Source organism: Acartia tonsa, chromosome 15 (assembly GCF_053477335.1).
Source record: "Acartia tonsa isolate MP-2025a chromosome 15, ASM5347733v1, whole genome shotgun sequence".
NCBI lineage: Eukaryota > Metazoa > Arthropoda > Copepoda > Calanoida > Acartiidae > Acartia > Acartia tonsa.
The window spans coordinates 23,551,590-23,576,774 of NC_137274.1; the positions used below are offsets into that span (position 1 = coordinate 23,551,590).

At 35.8% G+C, this 25,185-nt stretch overlaps 1 protein-coding gene across 7 annotated transcripts in view; it reads left to right on the plus strand.

Moving 5' to 3' along the window:
* The first annotated feature begins 4,975 nt into the window (after window positions 1-4,975).
* Usf (upstream transcription factor usf) overlaps window positions 4,976-25,185 on the plus strand; it is a 39,274-nt gene continuing 19,064 nt past the window's right edge. For 6 of the 7 annotated variants that reach the window (XR_013875433.1, XR_013875435.1, XR_013875431.1 and 3 more), the window contains exons 1-5: window positions 4,976-5,037; window positions 6,859-6,914; window positions 8,261-8,329; window positions 11,394-11,479; window positions 22,682-22,760. Coding sequence is in view for 1 of the 7 variants with exons in the window: in XM_080149805.1 (XP_080005931.1) it covers window positions 6,882-6,914; window positions 8,261-8,329; window positions 11,394-11,479; window positions 22,682-22,760 (267 nt within the window). In the remaining 6 variants the exon portion in view is untranslated. The remainder of the gene's footprint in view (window positions 5,038-6,858; window positions 6,915-8,260; window positions 8,330-11,393; window positions 11,480-22,681; window positions 22,761-25,185) is intronic. The other variant, XR_013875436.1, reaches the window with a different exon arrangement.

Sequence of the window (25,185 nt, forward strand, 5' to 3'; positions counted from 1 at the left end):
GGATGACAATATCCATAAAAGTGAAGCTCTGAAACGGTAGGACAAACGGACATTAACACTTGTATAGTGTCGAAACTGAAAAATCAGAATATAAATGAATAAGAGTCAAAGCAAAATTGTGAGTAAATTTGTTGAAAAACTTCTGGATATAGGATAATGTTTATGGACGTACGGACATTCTGGTAATGATTATAGAGTTGCTACGCTTTCTAAATCGTACCTAACTACTACAGGAATCACCATGCAAAGTTTGAAATCGATAGGACAATTCTAACATGCCTAAATTAATGAAAAAACCTATCCATCTCAGACGTACGGACGGACGTACGGACCGACCCTAATTATAGAAAAGCTTCGCTTTTGATAAAGCTATCAATTACTTTCCTTGACACTGTTTATTACACTAGTCCCCAAAGTTTTAAATAACGTTTTACTTAGGTAAATATTCGTTGGTTCAACAACTTTGGGGACTTTTAATTACCTACCTAATTATTATTGGATGGTTCAACCACAATAAATTGATGTACATATATATATCCTCAATGATGATACACAGAATTACCCCTACAGTAGATTACAATTAGTGGTTAAAACGTTTGAACACTTAACTCAACTTAACAACCAATCAAAATTCACTGAAGTCCCCAAAGTTGTTAATTAAGTACTAGCGAATAAGACAACATAGTTATAAAACTTTGGGGACTAGTGTAATAAACAGCCCGTTGTCCCCTCTTTCTCTTCGTTTTTCTTTTAAATTCACGTTTTTCCTCAATTATCGTAACGGACGTGCGGACAGACACAAAGTAAGTCTTCTTATAAGAATATGAGTTTATTAAAACTTTGGGTACCATGCATGCAGTATAATTTACAGACCAATATGCAATGTTCCCTCCCCTCCCTTAAATTAATATATCAACATTAAATAAAAGTTCCCAAAAAAATGTTTTTAATAAAACGTTGGGTACCAAAATAAATTAACAATTAATAGAAGTCCTCAAAGTATTAACATCATTTTATAAAAGAACTAGCGACTACGCCCCTAGAGGCCTCTAGTGGCACTTTAAATGTTTTTGTTTGTTAAAGTTAATTTTTTATGTACGATACCACCTTATTTGACGCTGAAGTCTCCCAGATTTTAAGAAAATTTTCAATTTTTTTGTCATTTCTTTTGGGAGGGTGGTAGTACCCTCCCCCAAAATAGTTAAAAACCTTCCCAGGACATATGAGAATCTACCCTGTTAAGGAGAACCCGATCGGTTTAGCGGTTAGCGAGATCCTTCGGTACACACAGACAGACAGACACACAGACATCCTGTTACTTTAGTATAAGGATATGAATATTAAAACTTTGGGTACCAGTGTCCAAAAAAAACAACAATACGTTAACATAATAATTATTACGTTCATGACTAATCAATTAACAATTAATAAAAGTCCCCAAAGTATTAATAAAACTTTGAGTGCCAGCATATTAAAAACAATATGTTAAAATAATAATTATTGCGTTACATTAATACATATAAAAAATTTCTTTCTCTCTTTCTTATTTTGTTTTTGTCTTATACAGGAAAAGGGGAAAGTGCTGAAAAAAGGGAATCGATAATAGATATTATATAATTAGAAGTCCCCAAAGTTGTTAAGCCAATGAATAAGAAAACTTTATTATAAAAAACTTTGGGGACCAGTGTATTAAACAGCCCATTTTTCTCTCTCTCTGCTTTTCTTGGTTAAATTGTATCGTGTAAAAATATAAATAAACTATTGGGTCCGTCTGCTTGAAATCCATTTTTTGACGGATTTTTTGGGCCAAATTGACCATCTAGATCTTTATAGCTAGGAGGGAAGAAAAAATCAGGGAAAGGGGGGAAGGAGGGAGGAATGCGCGAAAAGAGTTAGATTTGCCGCGTTTATTTTTTTATTATTAAAAACATATTTTTTCTCTATTATATTTTTCCCTACAAATTACGGACAACTAAGGGAAAAGACAATGGACGATAAATTGATATACACTTGTTATGATGATAAACAAAAAAGCCCTTCGGTAGATGAAAAGATTGATAATGATTTTAAGAACCAATTATTAGTTTGAAATAAACGTACGAAAAGTTTTTAAGCCAACGAGACAGCAAAACACTGTTTTAAAGCAATAAATAAATAAACATGTTTCTTAAAGTTTATAAAGCATATTAATTTATAATTTAAAGTCATTTCCCTCCTTGAAATTCTAAAAATTTTAAATTCAAAATTTCTTTCTGGGGGAATTTTTGTCAAAAAGGTTTCGTCCAGAATAATGAGTAATGGAACAGTTTTTAAAAGAAAATATTTAATATAAGACAATGGTCGATAAATTGTTGTGATCCCCAATGATGATACACAAAATTACTTCTTCTGCGTATTGAAATTAGTGTTTTAAACATTTGAACACAAAACTAAATAGATCAACCAATCAAAATTCACTAGGGTCCCCAAAGTTGTTAATTAGGCAAGGAATAAGAACTTTGGGGACTAGTACTAAAACATACTTAATTGTCCCGTCTCTCTTTCTCTATAAAATACCCAATAAACAGATGAGGAAATTATTTTAGATAGATAGATAGAAAGAAAGAAAGTTAGATGGAAAGTTAGATAGATAGATAGGTAAATAGACTAGTGTAATAAACAGCCCATTTTCCCTCTCTCTCTTTTTTTTCTCTCTCTCTCTCTCTATCTTTCTCTCTCTCTCGTTTTCTTTCTCTCTCTCTCTCTCTCTTTCTATCTCTCTCTGTTTCTTTCTCTCTCTTTCTCTCTCTCTGGAAAATTATTTTTAAAAACCCGACTTTTGACTCACCAAACCAAACCTCGGTCATATGAATTATAATATTCTGCAAATCCAAAACAAAACAAAAAAAAAGAATAGTTATATTTTATCGAATCGTATTATAGACAGTTTTCCGCAGATAGTAATATTAAAAATAATATAAAATTAAAACCAATTTTGTAAGCCCTGAGGGACTGAAAGCCCCGGCTAACAAACTGGTAGCCTAGGTATTAAGGGGGGGGGAAGTTCTGACACATTTGCGTAAACGGTGAGTATAGGCTTCATCTTTGGACTGAGAGGATAGGTTATTAGGGATAAAATCATTCTTATATGATGAATTTCCCCCAGATTTAAGATTTTTTGGATAGGCCTCCAGGTTCCGGAGCTCCAGGCCTCCAGGTGGTCTCTGTACAGGTAAAAATGAAAAAAAAAATTTTTTTTTAAAAGTTAAAAATCAACTTATAAAACAAAATATGCATATTTTTTCTTCAAATATGTGAATAATATTAAAAAAGATGCATATTTTGTTTTATAAGTTGACCTGTAACTTAAAAAAAAAAAAAATTTTTTCTTCAATTTTACCTGTACAGAGACCACCAGGAGGCCTGGAGCTCCGGAACCTGGAGGCCTATCCAAAAAATCTTAAATCTGGGGGAAATTCATCATATAAGAATGATTTTATCCCTAATAACCTATCCTCTCAGTCCAAAGATAAAGCCTATACTCACCGTTTACGCAAAAGTGTCAGAACTTCCCCCCCCCTTTTGTGTTTTTTTATCTTATTATATATTCGTGGAATTAAAATTATCTCTGTAATACGATGCTATGCATGATTTTTCAGTAAGGCTGAGAACCGGTTCTAATCCAGCGGGTATAAATCGGTTTTAAAGCCATAATAGAAGAAAAAAAAATAATCGTTCAATTTATCAACAAAACTTATAGAATTTTTTAAAGAAATCTATTGGGATAAGACAATGGCAGATAAATTGATGTGCATCCCCATGGAGATACACAAAATTAGTGGTTTAAACGTTTGAACACTCAACTTAAATATGTTGCTTATTCCCCAGATATGATGCACAAAATTACCCCCTCTTTAGATTGCAATTAGTGGTTGAAACAGTTAATTGTTAAGCCTACAAATATAAGTAAACGTTTTTATAATTTAAACTTTGATGACTAGTGTAATAAACAACCCAATGTCCCCTCCTCCATGATCATTTAGTAGAAAGATGTTCATTTGTATCTCAGTGACAATCTTGTAAAATTTATAAATTTGCCCGCCTTTTGTCTGTACGTCTAGACGTCTCTGTCTCTTTTTCTTTTAACAGTTAATCGATCACTAAGTCAACGAATAAGAAAACGTTATTATAAAACATTGGGAACTAGTGTAATAAACAATCCTATTTCCCCCCTTCCTGGCCCTGGATTATAAGTAATTGGTTATGAAGAACCATATCGGTTCAGCGGTTAGCGAGATCTTGTGGTACAAGCAAGACACAAAAGACAGAGACAGACATCCTGTTGCTTTAATATAAGGACTAGTGGCTGCGACAGAGCAAAAAATAGCCTAAAACCATTCTGGTATTACCTAAGTAAAGTTGCTACCAAACGCGCGCAATATTTGCTACCTACGTACAGAAAAAAAGCTTAAAATTCTCCCTCAAATTTAAAGATTTCAAATCGTAAAATGGAGGTTGGACCTGAATTTTGACTGTTCTTCGTACTTCTAAGGTTCACTGGCAGTCTCCTAACCCTAGCTGATACAATTTGGCTGAAAAGGAAATGTTACTTGCTTCGAAAACGAATAAGAAATAACCTAAACTAACTTATGGATTAGGAAGGAAAAAAGTGCGACGCCCTTGTCGCATATAAATTAGTTCAATTGTCTATACCATTATTAATGGTATTTAATCTAAAATTTCTTTAAATTTTTTCCTCCCTGATCTAATTCTTTAATCCCACTAATAGGCCTATATAGGGTGGGCGGGTATGGGTCATTATTCTGAAATGATTAAATTACACCTTTTGAATATATTGAAATTCACTACATGTAAAAGTGAATCTAATACGTGTGATGATCACTAGTCAAAATGCGGGAAATCCCCAACCTCCTTGAAACATATTGGTCCCAAGCAGGCCAGTGGGTGATTTCAAATAATATCCTTGTTTTAATTTCAGAACTATTTTAGTTTTTCTGATTTGACTATGAAAAAACGCAGATTCTGAATTCGTAGAAGGTAAGTTTTTTTTGTTTATCTATCTATCTATCTTCTAACTCTATGCCTATCTATGCATCTATCTATCTATCTAACTAACTATCTATCTATCTATCTATCTATCTATCTACTAATGAACTATCTATCTATCTATCCAACTAACTATCTATCTGTCTATCTAACTCTATATCTATCTATCCAACTAACTATCTATCTATCTAACTATTTATCTATCTATCTGGCTAACTATCTAACTATCCAACTAACTATCTATCTATCTATCCAACTAACTATCTATCTATCTATCCAACTAACTATCTAAATATTTATCTATCTATCTATCCAACTAACTATCTAAATATCTCTCTATCAAACTAAAACGTTAAAAATGGTTCCCACTGCTGCTATGTCAGATGCGCGATATTAATAGTTAGAGTAGGGGGAATGGCTTGGCCCTCATAAAAGGTGCAACTCCTTACCATGTACAGTTAGGACTTCCAGACAAAGGTTGTACAATTAGAGAGTTCGTTGTCTGTTTGGTTTAAGGTTAAGTTTCATAAAGAAAAAAATTAGGAGAGGAGCTTTCATAGTGAGTGGAGATACCATGCCCCAAAAATGCTAAAAAAAACTTTCCTGAACCAATAAGAGGCTCCACTGTAAAGGAGAACTATATCGGTTTAGCTTAGCAAGATTCAGAAAAAAAGGTTACTAGGTACTATATTTGATCTGGACCTATAAGAGGTTCCACTGTAAAGGAGAACCATATCGGTTCAGTGGTTAGTAGCGAGATCCTTAGCTATAGACCAAAAGCTTGCTACTTTATATAATTTTGACCTATGAGGGGCTTCAAAGTAAAGGGGAACCATATCGGTTTAGCGGTTAGCGAGATCCTTAGCTAAAGACAAAAAGCTTGCTACTTTATATAATCTGGACCTATAAAAGGCTTCACTGTAAAGGAGAACCATATCGGTTCAGTGGTTAGTAGCAAGATCCTTAGCTACAGACCAAAATCTTGATACTTTATATAAGTATGACCTATAAGAGGCTCCACTGTAAAGGAGAACCATATCGGTTCAGTGGTTAGTAGCGAGATCCTTAGCTACAGACCAAAATCTTGCTACTTTATATAATTATGACCTATAAGAGGCTTCAAAGTAAATGGGAACCATATCGGTTCAGCGGTTAGCGAGATCCTGATCTGAAGGATTTTGTTTAAATCATGGATCTAAAGGGATAAGACAATTGCCTAATAAATTGATGTCAACTCTCAATAATGATGCACAAAATTACCCCTTCTGTAAGTTAAAATTAGTAGTTGAATCGTTTGAACACTACCTAAACTTTATCAAAATTCACTAAAGTTCCCAACGTTGTTAAGCAAACGAATAAGAAAACGTCATAACCTATTGGGGACTAGCGTAACAAATAGCCCAATGCCCCCCCCCCCCCTGCTTCGATATCAATAGAAGAGAGAGGGGGGACAATGAGTTGTTTAGTCCCCAAAGTTTTATAATAACGTTTATTTATTCGTTAGTCCAACAACTATGGAGACTTTGGTGAATTTTGATTTGTTGATTTATTAAGTTGAGTGTTCAAATGTTTCTACCACTAATAATAATCTACAGAAGGGGTAGTTTGGTGTTTTATCATTGGGTATGTACATCAATTTATCTGCCATTGTCTTTTGATCCCTTTAGATACCTGAGTATTATTTATTTATTTATTAATAAATCGTATTATAAACAGCTTTCCGCGGGTAGTATGCGGATAGTATGACTGGGAACCGGTCCTAATCCAGCGGATTGTAAGCGGATTGCTGACACAATTGTTTTTATTGTTCAGGTTAAAATTGTGAAATTGTGAAAATGGAGGCAAATTTCAACTACAGAGGGGTTGAGGTAAGTACGATACTTTTGGTACTAGTATTAAACTTTGGGTACCAGTATAAAAGGGGGGGGGGGGGTAAAATGTGGTGACTATTGCCACGCCATACCAGCAATTTTATTTTGGGCGCTACTCCCTTAGTTTTAGAGATAATTGAATAAAATCTTTTGGGTTATTATTTATTAAGGCCATTGCAAATTATAATTATAATAGGGTCCGTCAGTCTGTATTTCTGTCTGTCTGTAACGTATAGCTCTTTTCGTTAATTTAGGCATGTTAGAATTGTCATATCGATTTCAAACTTTGCATGATTATTCCCTTAACAGTTCGGTACAAATTAGAAAGCGTAACAAGTCTACCTATAATCGTTACAAGAAATTTCGTACGTTCATTTAAAACGTGCTAATTTTTCAACATTTTGACAAGATTCTTGTATGATTTGATTGTCATATTCATATGATTTTCGGTTTAATGATTCCTAGGACAACAAGGTTAAGTATTATAAGCGATACAACTCTATAACTAAATCCTAAAAATAAAAGAATGTCCTTTTACTGTATCCTAAATTTATGCAATTTTGCTACAAAGGGGGGAGGCGGAAGTGACACTTTTTAAAACCAAAACTAGAAGTCAAAGAAACTCAACTAAACAAAGAGTTACAGTTACAGTTTAATATGGCAGTTGCTTTAAAGAGGTACAATATGAAACTGTGAAGAAACGGCGTCGGAATCGCCGCTCCCGCCGAAAACCGCCGTTTCCCGTCGAATATTTTTTGCCTTTCGCTTAGAATTAGAAATTAATGTTCTCTACAAGAGTTCGCCTACTGATTTTAGAGCTTCACTTATATGGATGTTGTCATCCTTGTTTTATTACTATCCATGTGGAGCTATTTACCGAGCAAAATTAAGCATTAGAAGACGTAATTTAATAGGTACCTAGTTATTTCTTGCATTGTATTATTAACAGCTTTCCGCGGATATAAAATGTAGAATTATAAGATTATAAACAGTTTTTTAGCCCCGAGATGCCTAAGGCTAAAGGCACGGGCTAAAAAAACTGTTTTTAATATTATGATTTTTATTTTGATATTCGTGGAAAATTGTCTGTAATACGATGCTATACATTATTTTCCAGTATGGCTGAGAACTGGTCCTATTAAGGTTTCGAAGGCATACTGGAAAATAGTTTTTATCAGGCAGAACCGCAGGGAGGGTACAATGGACTACATTACACTGGTACCCAAAGTTTTATTCTAATCATTTTTGGCTCAAAATAATTTGGTACCTTTATTTAACGGCGATTAATTGGTTCAAATCTGGCAGTGTTCAAACTTTTCAACCAATAATCCTTTCTTTTTCAGGGATCCTTGGTGCCACGGCTGATGACAGATTCTGATCAGGGCAACTCAAACACAGACACAAACGTACAGGTTCATAAAACTTTGGGTACTAGTATAAAACTTTGGGTACCAGTATAAAACTTTGGGTACCAGTATAAAACTTTGGGGCCCAGTATAAAACTTTGGGTACCAGTATAAAACTTTGGGTACCAGTATAAAACTTTGGGTACCATTATAAAACTTTGGGTACCAGCATAAAACTTTGGGTACTAGTATAAAACTTTGGGTACCAGTATAAAACTTTGGGTACCAGTATAAAACTTTGGGTACCTGTATAAAACATCCATCTATCTATATATCTGTCTGTCTGTCTATACATCTACCTATCTTTATATCTATCTATCTGTCTGTCTATTTGTCTATCTGTCTGTCTGACTGTGTATCTGCCTGTCTGTCCATTTGTCCTGTATGTCTGTCCTTCCCTACAACATCTGTCAATAAATATGTCTATCTATACAATCAATCAATCAAAATCTTTTGAAAAGAAAAGTTTCTCTAGGTACATAAAGAGTCTGTCCGTCCGTTCGTCCGTAACCTTAGCGAACCTTTTTGAAAAATATCCAAAAATGTTACCAAATGGCCTAAAACCTCCCTTAGTCAAATTACTTCTTTAAGCATTGTTGATCAACTAATCAAGCCCAACTTTTTAATATTTCATAATGGACATCCTCTTACTTGAAAGTCTTAAAACAAAATCTATAATACAAAGTAGCTTAATGTCTGTCTGTCCATCCGTCCGTCCGTCTGAAGCTTATGATCTCGGTAACCACTGAACCGAATGGATTCTACTCTTCAGGGTATATACCTATCGGTCCTGTATTGGTTTTAAGCTATTTTCTTGGGGGGTGGGACACCCCCAACCCCCCAAAAATGAAAATTTACCCCCCCCCCAAAAAACAAAAAAAAAAATTCTTGAGAACACATTAGACTATGAGCAGCACCAGTAGTAATTTTCTTGAGAACACATTAGACTATTTTTTTACGAATTTTGCGAATTCGTTATTTAATCGAGAAAATGTTTTCCTGCTGGGTAGGTGCGAAAATTTGCAATCCGTTCTGCTGGTTAAGTAATAGAAGATTTAATTATACCTCTTGGGGCAAAGCCCCTAGAGGCTAGAGGCGAAGCCGCTAGTATTAAATAAAGTAGTATTAAGCTTTTTTTGTCTGTAGCGAAGGCTCTCTAACCACTGAACTGATATGGTTCTCCTTTATAGTGAAGCTTATTATAGATCCAGGGATGGTTCTTAACCATTTTTGGGGAAGGTACCACCCCCGTCCTAAGAGAAATGATTCTAGAAAAATTAAATTTTTAGATTTTATTGACCAAGGAAAAATGTTCACAGTTTTTTAGCAAGGTCAATTTTGCAGAATATTCACCCCTGTAATAGGTAACTTCTAACGGCTTCGCCTTTTGAGGCCTCTTGAAAAAAGGGGGTGGGGAGTCAACCCTTCTTTTTTAATGTTAGTTTTAAACAGAAAAACAGTTTGGAGAGGGGGATATTTTTTATTTTACCCTCGCCCATAATAGCAAAAAAAAAATGCAAAGCTTCACTGTAAAGAAGAACCCTATCGGAATCGGTTCAGCTGATAGCGAGATCCTTCAGTACAAACAGACACACACACACAAGAACAAGACATTCTTTTACTTTTAAAGGGCGAATATAGGTTCGATATGATATGAGCTTAAATCAAAGGTGCAATTCCATAGATTATAAATAACTTAAAAATATTGACATATTCAATTGTATAAGTCTATTTATAGCTTAAAACCCGTCAATCTCGAAAAAAAAATCTTGTAAAGGGCTAAAATAAACGATTTTGTCGGCAATCTCATTTATTATATGTTCAATTGAAACAGAAAATTGCAAAATCTACTTAAGGATTTTTTTGAATTTTTAAATTTGGCATAGATATTCTAAAAGTATGTAATGGCACCTTTGATATAAGCTCATATCATATCGAACCTATATTCGCCCTTTAAACAAGTTGCTTATCTAAAGGTGACTAAGCACGAACGAGAGTAAGTGATTTTAAGCCCCTGCCAGAAGAGAATTTTAGTATTTTTTTGGTGAATTTACCTACTAGGTTTATGTTTTATAATAGTTAATCAAAAAAAAAAATACCTACTCAGATTTACTGCTGGAAGTTCCTTTTAAATCACTTACTCTCGTTCGTGCATATAGTCCCCATTAGTTCAGTAGATTTGTAAAAGTATCAGAATGTCTGTCTGTTTGTACCAAAAGATTCAACACATAAACATATAGGTATGGTTATTCTTTATATAAAGCTTCAAATTAGTCATAGAAAGTTGTTTTTTGACAATACTTTTTTTTCTCCACAATTTAACAGGTTAAAACCGTAATTTTCAATGGTTCGCGGACTTTTTTTTAGAAAAACCCTGGATTTTAGCTAACCCTGTTTTAGACTGTTACCCTTGCAAGCCCGCTGAACAACCAGTTCTATGTGATTGGATCTCCTAGTGACCTGCTATTTCTGTCTTTCTGTCTGTGTATGTCTGTCTGTCTGTCTGTCTATGTATATATGTCTGTATGTTTGTCTGACTGTCTATGTATGTATGTATGTCTGTCTGTCTATCTATCTATCAAGACTGTTACATTTGTGAGCTTGCTGAACGGTCAATTCTAATGTGTGTACTATGTATTTTGAGAATTCTTTGTTTTTTCAGTGATTTAACTGGTTAAAACCGTAATTTTCAATGGTTCGCGGACTTTTTTTAGAAAAACCCTGGATTTTAGCTAACCCTGTTTAAGACTGTTACCCTTGCTAGACCACTGAACGGCCAGTTTTACGTGATTGGATCTCCTTAGCGACCTGCTATGTCTGTCTTTCTGTCTGTGTATGTCTGTCTGTCTGTCTATGTATATATGTCTGTATGTTTGTCTGACTGTCTATGTATGTATGTATGTCTGTCTGTCTATCTATCTATCAAGACTGTTACATTTGTGAGCTTGCTGAACGGTCAATTCTAATGTGTGTACTATGTATTTTGAGAATTCTTTGTTTTTTTCAGTGATTTAACTGGTTAAAACCGGACTTTTCAATTGTCTGCGAATTTTTACCAACCCTGTTTTAGACTGTTACCCTTGCGAGCCCGCTGAACGGTCAGTTCTATGTGATTGGATCTCCTAGCGACCTGCTTGGCCCAGCCACCACCACATCTAGGAATTTTTAGGATTATAGTTCCCAAACTCAAGACGCTAATTTTAGCCTACCAAATAAAAACCGGAATCCGCTACTAAAAAAAGGTTTCCGGATTCGGATTCGAAAATTGGCCAAAAATTGGGCGGATTCCGGATCCGGATTGCCAACCCTAATTTAACCGATAATTTTAATCTACATTTTCATCATTGGCTTTTTCAGAGAGAGGGGACAATGGGCTTTTTATTACACTGCTCCCCAAAGCTTTATGATAATGTTTTCTTATTAGTTGTTTTATCAACCAGTTAATTTTGATTGGTTGATTCATTGAGTTGAATGTTTAATTGTTTCAACCAATAGTTATAATCTATAAAAGGGGTAATTTTTTGTATCATCATAGGGGATGTACATAAATTTATCTTGAGATTACTGAGGATAACAGAATAAAACAAAGGGTGTTAAATTATATACATTCTCAGTGATGATAAACAAAATTGACCAATCTGTAGATTATAGATACTTATTCGTTGAAAAGATACTGTACAACCCAATCAAGTTTGAATTATTGGCGGCAAAGCCTCTTGCACATATGCCAAGACTTAAATCTGAAAGTAAAATAGCTTAAAACCATCACAAGACCTATGTACAGCGTCTAATGGCTCACCTCTAAGGTATATCCGTTTCTTCTCTCCTGCTGCTGCTGCTAATGATGATTGTCTGGAGCTAGTACTACGTCACAAGCCCTCAGCCATCTCGACATCTGCAAGTATTTTATTCTTGCGTTGGATAGCTCCCGGAATGCCGTTTGTAACATCATGTTAAGTTCTCCTTAATCCATATCTATTCTGCGGGGTAGATTATTGACATCAAAGAAATAGTTATTTATCTTTTCATTGACATTGGTAGAAAAGTTATCATTATTATTATTGTCATTGGAGTCATCAAATATATGCTTAACAACTACTAGGATAATGCTAGGGCTTATGTTAGATTAAAGAGAGCTTAACAACAAATATACAATTATAGGGCACCCCAGGGCTACAATGGGCTGATATAATTAGGGTAGGATTCATGTTCTTGGTAATGGAGTGAAGATGTAGATTAGCAATGTATGAATCCATATTTCAGTAGTGGAGGTAGGTATGGTTTTCTGTAGTTAGGTAATAGTTCTGTAGTGGAGTTACTTGGGGAAAACTGAGTGATGGAAGGCGTTTGTGAGGGTGAAGATTAGTCATCAGATTCCTTAAATAAGATAACATTATTTATGGAAGGTGTATGGATTAACGTGCCCCTTTTTTTATTGTAAAGCCCCCCTTGATAGGATGCCCTAGCCCTTTAATTGTACTATATATACATTTTGACAAATTGTGCATTTCCTAGTGTTAGAAGAACTTTTTCTGAATTTTCTTCAGTACATTTTTTTTCTTCTTAGGTTTTTCAGCAGCTTCTGATTCATTATCAGCAGGCAGGAAATCACTGTCAAGATTTATTGGGTAAGGCGGATATTCTGATAAGTTATATACTTTGCCAGGTTCAACTCTTTCAGGATATAGTTTTAGAGGTGGGAGGTTGGAAAAATCATAGACACGACCATGTTCTACAGTTTCTGGATAATTTTTCCAAGGTTCACTACAGTCTTCATGAAATACAGTATCTTCAAAATATGTTGGAGAATGTTCATAATTATCCCATTCAATAGAAGGTTCAACAATGCTATTATTATCAGAAGAGATTATTCTGGTCCTTGTTGTTTCAGTAGATAGTGGTACATTAGAATCTGTTACAGTTAAATTTCTGAGTGTTTCATTATCAGTAATTTTTTGTTGTATTTTTTGTTTTCTGTATGGTGTGATTCTTAGACTGTAGCTATCTTTAGTTGACCATATTTCATTTTTTATCTTTCCTATTGTAGATTTAGGAATAGCTCCCTGTAAATGTCCTATTTCAGATATTCTTTCATCAAATTCATCATCTCCATCATTGGCATCTTGCCAATCATCATCAGTAGTATAATTATCTTCAGTAGTATCAATTCCTTGATCAGTTATAAGATCATTGTTTGAAATATCATCATTTACTGGTATTTCATCACTAATTGACATTTCATTGGATGATGAATTGTTCTGTAAAGTTAAGTCATGATCTTCAATGTTTTCATCCAAATCATTATCATTCATTTCAGCTGTATCAATGTTTTCAGTAGGATCATTATTTTCAGTAGCATCATTAATTTCAGTAGAATCATGACTATCATTCTCTTCAGATGATTCATTGTCTGTTGATGAATTGTGTTTAATTGGGTTCCAATCTAATGCTGACTGTTTAAAGGTTTTTTTTGATTGAAAAGAACTGAATGATAGTGTAGACTTTTGTAATTTCTGTATCTTTTCCAATATGAAATCATAATTTCTATTTCTTAACATTGCTCTTTTATCATTATGAACATTAAGTATTCTTTTGGTGCTTATTTGGTCATTATTTATATCAACTACTAGGTATGTGTCTCTGCTGTGGTGTTTCTTTGGATTTTCCTTTAGTTGTACAAAATCACCTTGCTGGATTTGAACATTATCTGGTTTAGTTTTAGAATTATTTCTGTTATTTGCATCTTGTCTAGCTTTTTTTTTGTTGCTCTTGAAGATTTTCATCTTTGATAGACAAATTTTGGTTGCTTAATTGGTCTCTTGAGAACAGGATTTCAGATGCAGATAACTTTCCATTTCTTCTGAGTTTAGTGTTAACTTGTAAAATTGCTTGTGAAAGAGAACATTGGTCTAAAGCTTGTTCAGGTGGAACTATTTTCTTGATTTCATCAATGATCTCACTTATGGCTCTGTCAACACATGCATTTCCGTTCTTGTTTGATGGGTCAGATAATTCTAAAGTTATGCCAAGTTTGTTGAGAGAATCATCACCTTTGGACAATGATTTGAATGCAGCAGCATTGTCAGTTCTTACTGTCACTGGTCCTTTACTTCTGACAGGATCAATTGAGAGAATAATAGCATCTCTGAGAGTATTCTTGGTTTCATCAGATATGAAAAAGGCAGTGATGTATAAGGAAAATTGATCCCTAGCAACCATAATTTTTTGCTTGGATCTTCTCATTATGTCTATGCCAAAATGTGTTCCAGGGTGTTGGGCAATAGTTGAACTTGAAAAGGTAGTTAAAACTGATGGTAACTTTTTATTTGCTTGGCATATTTGGCCTTTATCATATGTATTATCTATGATTTTATTGGAACCAGTAGCAAAAAAATATCTGTTGAAGAGGTGTACAAGTTGAGATTTTGCATGATGTTGATATTTTACATGCAATTGAGTTATGATAGCCTCTACAAAGTTGCTGGGTATGACAATTTTTTCTAGTTTTGTTGTTGACATTGGTATTGTATCATTAACAACTAGCAATCCTTCTTTTGAAATGTTTGCTTTTGTGATATATCTTCTAATATCATTGTTGGTGTTGCCTGATTTCTTGGTAGGTTGTTGGCCAGTGCTTAAACATACTTTAGCTTGTCTACAAGCATGATCTTTGTTTTGCAGATCTTTCCATACTTCTTTATTGAGAAATGGCATACCAAAAGTGTTATTCAAGCTACTTACAGAGTTAAGTTTGACATCTATTATGGTATCAGATGTATCTTGAACATAATTGCAGATCTGACAAATGTCTGATTTGCATTCTGAAGCTTTTCTGGACTGGTAATCACTTGCTGCATTGTGTCCATATTTCCCAGAAATATGCTAAATATCATATCTAATTTTGCTTAGATTGTTGAGAAAGGTCTGAATTTTAGGAGATAAGCTGAAAAGACCCTTAGCTAACTTTTTTGCTGCATCAACTACGGCTTTGCTGTCTGGGCATATGATTACAGGATTATTTGATTGCTTGATGTAATCATAAAATGATTCAATTGCTGTTCCAAGTGCACATGCTTCAATCTCACAGGGATTCCATTTGATCATATGAGGTTTCAGTTTAACAGAAAAGTATTTAACAATTCTAATTTTACCATCAGTGCATTTAGCTTGAAGAATCATTCCAACAGCTGGAGGAGTCCTAGCACCATCACATGTAATAATAAGCTCATCATCAGGTCGGGGCAAGTAGAGATCTGTCATGTTCTTCATATGCTCCTTTGCTCTGTTAAAGGCCTGTATGAGGTCAGGAGTCCATGTAATGTTATCATTGCTTTGTTTTGATCCAACCAGTTGATCAAAGCAGTCCAGATAAGGGGGGGGGTTTTTAATGCAACCATCTCGTAATCAGTGAGCAAATGGCACTTAGAATTCGAATTTCGAGCTGAAATTTTGCATGGGTAATCCTTGGTAGGTCTATTTTCCCTAAATCGAACAAAAAGTTGGAAAAGTAACGGCTGGCGGCTGGCAGCTCAGCAGTTTAGCCGTTTTTGGCCTATTTTTAGGGCAAATTCATCATTATTTACGTAGGAATCAACTTTTTAAAACATAGTTTTGGTTTAATTCATATTAAATGACAGAAATAATCATTTTTTAAATTTCTAGTACCAGCTGCTAAACGGCTAGAACCGGCTGAAAACGGCTGGGAGCGGCCAAGAGTATGAAGAGTAGATAAGGCTTGTGACATGTCTAGGGGTAGGTTTTTATGGGTGCTGAGCTCGAAAATACTACTAAAAATAGTGACTGCCAATCCATATGGCAGCTGGGTAACAGCTGCAGCTCAGCTGTGAGCAGCCAAGAGTAGAATGAGTAGATAGGGCTTGTGACGTGTCTAGGGGTAGGTTTTTATGGGTGCTGAGCTCAAAAATGCTACCAAAAATAGTGGCGGCCCATCCATGTGGCAGCTGGGTAACGGCGGCAGCTCAGCTTCGAGAGGCCAAGAGTAGAATGAGTACATTATAGGGCATGTGACATGTCCAGGGTTAGGTTTTAATGGGTGCTGAGCTCAAAAATACTACCAAAAATAGTGATGGCCAATCCATGTGGCAGTTGAGTAATAGCTGCTGCTCAGCTGCGAGCGGCCAAGAGTAGAATGAGTAGATAGGGCTTGTGACATGTCTAGGGGTAGATTTTTATGGGTGCTGAGCTCAATAATGGTACCAAAAATAGTGGCGGCCAATACATATGGCAGCTGGGTAACAGCTGCTGCTCAGCTGCAAGCGGTCAAGATAAGTAGATGGGGCTTATGACGTGTCTAGGGGTAGGTTTTTATGGGTGCTGAGCTCAAAAATGCTACCAAAAATAGTGGCGGTCCATCCATATGGCAGCTGAGTAACGGCCGCAGCTCAGCTGTGAGAGGCCAAGAGTAGAATAAGTAGATAGGGCTTATGACGTGTCTAGGGGTAGGTTTTTATGAGTGCTGAGCTCAAAAATGGTACTAAAAATAGTGGCGGCCAATCTATATGGCATCTGAGCCACAGCTGCAGCTCAGATGGGAGCGGCCAAGAGTAAAATAAGTACATAGGGCTTGTGACGTGTCTTGGGGTAAGTTTTTATGGGTACTGAGCTCAAAAATGCTCCCAAAAATAGTGGCGACCCATCCATATGGCAGCTTGGTGACGGCTGCAGCTCAGCTGAGGGAGGCTAAAAGTAGAATGAGTAGATAGGGCTTGTGGGCTGTAGCTGTTACCCAGCTGCCATATGGATGAGCCGCCACTATTATTGTTAGTATTTTTGAGCTCAGCACTCATAAATACCTACCCCTGGACACGTCACAAGCCCTATGTACTCATTCTACTTTCGGCCGCTCCCAGCTGAGCTGCCGCCGTTACCCAGCTGCAACATGGATGGGTCACCACTATTTTTAGTAGCATTTTGAGCTCAGAACTCATAAAAACCTACCCTAAGACACATCACAAGCCCTATCTACTCATTCTACTCTTGGCCGCTCCTAGATGAGCTGTAGCTGTTACTCAGCTGCCATATATGGATTGGTCGCCACAATTTTTAGTAGCATATTTGAGCTCAACACCCTTAAAAACCTACCCCGAGACACGTCACAAGCTCTATCTACTCATTATACTCTTGGTGGCGCGCAGCTGAGCTGCAGCTGTTACCCAGCTGCAATATGGATGGGTAGCCACTATTTTTGGTACCATTTTTGAGCTCAGCACCCATGAAAACCTACCCCTAGACACATCACAAGCCTTATCTACTCATTCTACTCTTGGCCACTCGCAGCTGAGCTGCAGCTGTTACTCAGCTGCCATATGGATGGGTCGCCACTATTTTTGGTAGCATTTTTGAGCTCAGCACCCATAAAAACCTACCTATATACACGTCACAAGCCCTATCTAATCATTCTACTCTTAGCCGCTCTCAGCTGAGCAGCAGCTATTACTTAACTGCCAGCTGCGTCCATTACCCAGCTGCCATGTGGATGGGCCTCCACTATTTTTGTTAGCATTTTTGAGCTCAGCACCTATAAAAAGCTACCCCTAGACACGTCACAAGCCCTATCTACTCATTCTACTCTGTGCCGCTCGCAGCTGAGCTGCAGCTGTTACCCAGCTGCCATATGGATTGGCCGTCAGTATTTTTAGTAGCATTTTTGAGCTCAGCACCCATAGAAACCTACCCCTAGACATGTCACAAGCCCTATCTACTCTTCAAACTCTTGGCCGCTCCCAGCCGTTTTCAGCCGGTTCTAGCCGTTTAGCAGCTGGTACTAGAAATTTTAAAAAATGATTATTGCTGTCATTTAATATGAATTAAACCAAAACTATGTTTTAAAAAGTTGATTCCTACGTAAATAATGATGAATTTGCCATAAAAATAGGCCAAAAACGGCTAAACGGCTGAGCTGCCAGCCGCCAGCCGTTACTTTTCCAACTTTTTGTTCGATTTAGGGAAAATAGACCTACCAAGGATTACCCATGCAAAATTTCAGCTCGAAATTCGAATTCTAAGTGCCATTTACTCACTGATTACAAGATGGTTGCATTAAAAACCCCCCCCTTAGTTAAATTTGGAGTGCAATCTATAAAAGTCTTGTAAAGTCCTAGGTAAGATCTAAGATCTTTTACAGTTTTGATGGTCTCATGTTCAACTTTTTGTAGAGCCAACTTTCTGTGTGGAGAGGGTGATAAATATCCACCTTCTTTCCAAACCCATGCTAGAACATCCACTTGTTTAGGAAACAAGACAGTTTAAGCTGGTGATATTTTAAGTAGGGTTGGGCCGGATACTTTTTTGGCCGGATACCGGATACCGGATATCCGGCTGATTTCAAAAGCCGGATATCCGGTAACCGGCCGGATATCCGGCCAACGCCGGATATCCGGCAAATATCCGGTTATCCGGCCAAATTACCGGATATCCGGCCGGATAACCGGCCAAATTACCAGATATTAAAGTAGTAAAAAAAAAATTTCTTCAGAAATCTTATATAAATTTACATAAAGTTAAACTTATTCAGAAAAAATGTTCTTCTAGCTTCAATAATAAGAAAATTATAGCCATTTAAGATTTAAAAAGCAGAGATTTTTGGTGTAAAGTATAAAAAATTATAGAGCCGGATATCCGGCTGGATAGTTTTAATATCCGGTATCCGGCCGGATATTGAAAATGGCCGGATATACGGCCGGATATCCGGCCACACCGGATATCCGGCCCAACCCTAATTTTAAGGTTATTGTTGTCAAGAACTTGCATAATTCTGATCCAATTATCAATAGCCTCATCAATTGTTTTGCCACCAGCAAAGATATCATCAGCTATCTTTACACAGATTCCATCTTTCAGTTCTTGATGAAGGATTCTTGCCAAAAGCTCATCCTGCTCTTCAGTTTGTCCTACCAAACCTTGAATACTTCGTTTAAAGTATCGCATTCCTCCAAAAGGTGTCTGAATGGCACACCATTGGTAAGCAGATGAGTGTAGCTTGTTTTGGAAAAAACCTTGATATAAATCTGTTTTTATTATATAATTCCACTTGGATAATGATGAATAGACTTCTTGTGGTTTAGTAATTTTAGTTGGTATGTTTTTCAGATATTGACTGAGTCCAACAGTGTTGACAACAAGCCTTACATCTTCCTTTACTAATTCATTGTTTGGCTTATCCTTGGCTTTTTGCTTTTTCCTGAGAAAACAAGGACTTACATGCTGAACAATTACTCTGTCATTCTGTGGAATTGCCAGAACACCTTGGTCAGTGAGGTCATCACAAACCTCTTGAAGAAAGTTATTAAGCTGACTGTTATAATTAGGACATATTACTTTTTTAGACAAAGGTCTCTGATCATTCGCCCAATTAAGGTAACAGTTGTGGTCTCCAGAAAAGTGATTGTAGCCTTCAGTTAGATCCTTGTCAAATATTCTATGATGCTTCTGTATTGCTTGATCAATCTTCATTTTTTGTTTATGGTCTAGCTTGTCATAGTTAATATTTATTTCCTCCATACTGATTTTGTTACATTTGTACTTGTGTTTGTTGTATTTGTAGTCATCATTAAGTTTATCATTTGTAGGTATTTTCTCAGTGATCTTAAGCTGAATGTGATGATTTTTTGACTTTAAAATCGCTGGTTCTTCAGTATTGTTAGTAATCTCAATTTCTCCATTAGTAACTGTGCAGAGTTGTGGTTGAGGGAAAAGTTTATTGCTGTTCTCAATTCTTGGTTCAACAAGTACTATTTCATGATCATTTACTGGAACTTTAACCATAACAGATTGCTGGGGAAGCAATGCTTTAGGTAGATTAGTTTTGAAGATCATCTGATTCAACTGTGTGGGAAGCTGTACATGCCTATTTGTTTCAGGGACAACATATTTACCATGTACAGTGATAGTCTTGTTGTGTATACTTTGCTCAATCTGGTTGTCTTTAAGAAAGTTGTTTCCACCTATCACATTAGTGTGCAATTCAGTAAGGACAAGAGCTTTGAAATGAACTTTCCAGTTATTTCTTGTAAGTATTTCATCAACTTCACCAATAGATTTAAGAATTGTTTTGTCATCAGCTAGTTTGGCTAACTGAGAGTTAGATTGAATTTTCCATGACATTGATTTTACAAATTCAGCCTTTACACATGACACCCAACATCCAGAGTCTATATCCACATGCACAATTTTGTCATTTTGAAAAAGGGTTAAAATTTGGGAAGGGACTGGGCTTATGAAATTAACAAGAGAAGTTGATTCTACCTGTTGATATTCAGCAGCAGTCTCTTCTTCAGAGATGTCTTGGTCATCATATCCATGAGCTTTAGCTAGTGTAGCTAAGTCATCATCTGTAGTAGAAGCCATAGCAGCAACCATACCACATTTTTGATGCAATGCTGTTTTGTCTCTAGCAGATAGTGAAGGGCAAGTTAAATCACCAATCTCATGGCTTGTAATGATTGACCTTGGCTTTTGGGCCAAGTGACATAGTCGGCAGAATTTATCACCCCTGGAATTGTTGAAGTTTTTCCTATCAGGTCTTGATCTTCTGTTGTTGAACCTAAATGGTGCAAGATTTGCTTGTTGCAACTGTATTTTTAGAGCATTTATCTGATTGTCCTGATTTTCTAGATCCTCTATCATTTTTGGTACATTACTGAGGATGTCTTGTTTGAAATCCATGAGGAATTTCTCATTATCCATCCTTGGTCCATAGATTTCTCTGACTTTGCTGGGTAGTCTGGGATCTATGAGTTGAATGACAGATAGTAAGATGTGATCTTCGAAAGTAGGAGTAAGAGATTCATTAGTTTTCAGCAACATGTTATTTTTCCATTTGATGATGGTATTCTTCGGCTTAAGGTTTTCCAGAATTTTTGCTCTATAAGCATTATAGATGCTGGTAGCATTCATAGTTTCTGGATCATATTTGATATCAACTATGTTTAAGAAATCTTTGCCAACATGTGTAATCTGATAAACATTTTTCAACTCGTTCCATATCCATTCAAGGCAAGTGGCCTGTTCAATAATAACCATATACTGGTCCTTATAACAGCATCCTGCTATTATGGTAAGAAAATTGTTAAGCTGTCTCCTTCTCTTCTTAAGATCTGCTGATGTATCAGGTGAAGTTACAGCTGTTAATCTGTCTCTATTATTTTCAGATGCTTCCCAGGATTTATATATTCCATTTTCAGTAAACAACTCAAAGTCATCATCTTGGGCTAGGTAATTTAACAGTTTGTTTTTCCAGGTGTTTAGATCAGTCATCAGATTCCTTAAATAAGATAACATTATTTAAGGAAGGTGTATGGATTACCGCAGCTTATCAATCGGTTCAGCAGTTATTGAGATCTAAGCATCAAACAAATTAAAACCTTACCTACTACTATATTTAAAAGGACTAGCGGCTTCGCCCCTAGAGGTAATTAAAAAAAATATAAAAAAATTAAGGTTGTTGGGGGTTTCCCAGCCCCCAAGAAAATTACCTAAAACCACCACATGAACAGTAGGTACATTCCCTGAAGAGTAGAATCCTATCGGTTCAGTGGTTACCGAGATCTTAAGGGACAGACGGACAGACAGACATCATTCTTCTTTGTAGGTATTGTAGATATAAATTGAGAATTGTATAAAAAAAAACCTTCTCCAAACCAAGCCAATGAATAAAAAACGTTATCATAAAACTTTGGGGACTAGTGTAATAAACATCCCAATGTTCCCTCCCTCTCTGGTTGTGTACCCCAATAATGATAAACATAATAATTCCTTTCGTTTGGAGATAATTTGATTTAAAATTTTCATACTTTTTCACCAATAATTCTAGACTACCTTCTTAATACCTGATTATGATGATCATAATTGGGGGTGTACATTAAATTATTTTCAATTGTCTTATCCTTTAGGATCAATACCTAGATAATTCTGATATAACCTAATTTCTCCAATAATTTATAAGTACAAAAAAAATAGGTACTCGATACGTAATACTTTGGGGACTGGTGAAATAAACAGCCCAATTACCCCTCCCCCCAATAGGGGACAATCCTATTAATTGTGCCATAAATAGTTCTATACAGCGCTACATAGCTGATAAATTAATGTCTACGCCCAATGATGATTCACAAAATAACCCCCAATCTATAGATTACAATTAGTGTTTAATACGTTTGGACATTAAGCAATCAACCAATCAAAATGAATTAAAGATTCCAAAGTTGTTGATTCAACGAATAAATTATATATTATAAATCTTTGGGGACTAGTGTAATAAACAACCCATTGTCCCCTCTCTCTTTCTCTCTGGTTGTGTACCCCAATTATGATAAACAATCCTATTAATTGTGTCACAATTAGTTCTCTACAGCGTTCCATAGCGCCGAGAACCCTCACCCTTGAGGCTGCAGCCGCCCAATTAGCCGCCAATAAACAGGTAGGATTGGAACGGATATATAAATACCAGATATCCGGTATTAGAAATCTGCCGGATATCCGGTATCTGGCCCAACAAACAGATTTTATTAGTAGCGAAGCTACTCATATAATTAGCTTTGTCTGCAAGTCTGATTTTCTCACCTACTATTCTAGGGTTGGTTTTTTAGTAGCGAAGCTACTCTATAATTCACTTTGTCCGTCCGTCAGTCCGTCAGTCAGTCCGTCAGTCAGTCCGTCAGTCCGTAACGCTATGGGGGAAATGGGATTTACTCAGCTCCTATAAAAGATAGAATGCTAAAATTTTTTGACAACATTCCCACCATTAAGGAGCACAATTAACTATAAAACATCATTGGCGGTCGGACCGATTTTTAGCAGGTTTTAGGCTATTTTTATATTTTTTACATTTTTCTCCATATCTCCAGTGTTTATGGTCCGATTTTCAAAATTTTTTCAGTTACAGATATCAAAATTAAATTTCCCGTCGTTTAAAGACACAACCATGAAGGTCAGACTGCCTTTTTTTTAGCAGGTTTTAGGCTATTTTAATATTTTTCACATTTTTCTCCATATCTTCAGTGTTTATGGTCCGATTTTCAAAATTTTTTTAGTTATAGATATCAAAATTAAATTTCCCGTCTTTTAAAGAAAACAACCATGATGGCCGGACTGCCTTTTTAGCAGGTTTTAGGCTGTTTTTTTTATATTTTTAACATTTTTCTCCATATCTTCAGTGTTTATAGTCCGCTTTTCAAAATTTTTTCAGTTATAGATATCAAAATTAAATTTCCTGTCTTTTAAAGAAAATAACCATGACGGCCAGACTGCCTTTTTTTGGCAGGTTTTAGGCTATTTTTATATATTTTACACTTTTTTTCCATATCTTCAGTATATATGGTCCGATTTTCCCAATTTTTTAAGTTAAGGATTTAAAAATTAATTTTTTTGTCGTTTTAAGTAAACAACCATGACGGCCAGACTACCTTTTATCAGGTTTTTGGCTATTTTTATATGTTTTACATATTTCCCCATATCTTTGTCTATTTTGATCCAATTTTCAAACTTTTATGTGATATCAGTATCAAAATAATTTTTCCCATTGTTATGAGCATCTTTAATATAATTTTGACCATCGTCAACATACAAAATAAAACAAGGTTTCATGTTTATTTTATCCAATAAATCTATTCTTGATTTTAGTAAAAACCTTTTAAATCTACCTGTACGTATTCCCATCTACGATTTTTAGTGCTTCGCTACTTATGGATGTTGTCATCCTTGTTTTGGGTGTAAATTGTCTATCCTATTAATGAGCAAGCATACAGTTTGTAATTTACATTGTCTGTCGGTCAATAAATATAAAAATTTGTAGAAAACTATATTTGTACGCCTGTACGTCACTCCGTCCTGCTAAAAAATATCTTTTTGGAAAAATTAGGTGTTAATGTATTTTTTTCACCAATTAAAATATTTTTGATGCTTTATTGTCCTTTTTATGGCTGTAAGGACCCTTGAAACAATGGTTTTAGTCACACATGTTAAAGTAGCAGGATGTCTTTTTTTTCAAACTGTCTAAAAGGGGGACGTAACTGAAGCTTTTTTGATGCTGGGGGGGGGGGGGGTTTTCTCCGGAACCACTTGATGAACCGTGCAAATTTTTTGGACTTAAGCTTTTAGGGGTATGAACATCTTATGGTTTCAAAGTCAACCCCCTACCCCCACCCCCTAGCCCCCCGGGGCTCCAAACCCCCCTAAAAATGAACCTAACCTTAATTTTCTCAGAAACTATTTGACCAATAGGGATGATTTATTAAACTTAAGCTTATATGGTTATAAACTAACTTCTAGTTTAGAAGTCACCCCCCTGCCGCCAACTCCTAGCCCTCCGGGGCTCAAAAAAACCCTAAAAATGAACCTAACCTTAATTTTCTCAGAAACCATTCGACCAATAGAGATGATTTCTTAAACTTAAGCCTTTATGGTTATAAACTAGCTTTTGGTATAGAAGTCACCCCCCTGCCGCTAACCTCTAGCCCTCCGGGGATCAAAAAAAAACATTAAAATGAACCTAACCTTTATTTTCTCAGAAACCATTTGACTAATAGAGATGATTTCTTAAACTTAAGCTTTTATGCTTATAAACTAACTCCTAGTCTAGAAGTCACCCCCCTGCCACCAACCCCTAACCCTCTGGGGCTCCAAAAAACCCTAAAAATTAACCTATCCTTAATTTCCTTACAAACCATTTGACCAATAGAAATGATTTCTTAAACTTAAGCTTTTAAGGTTATAAACTAAATTTTGGTTTATAAGTCACCCCCCTGCCGCCAACCCCTAGCCCTCCAGGGCTTCAAAAATCCTAAAAATTAACCTAACCTTTATTTTCTCAGGAACCATTTGACCAATAGAGATGATTTCTTAAA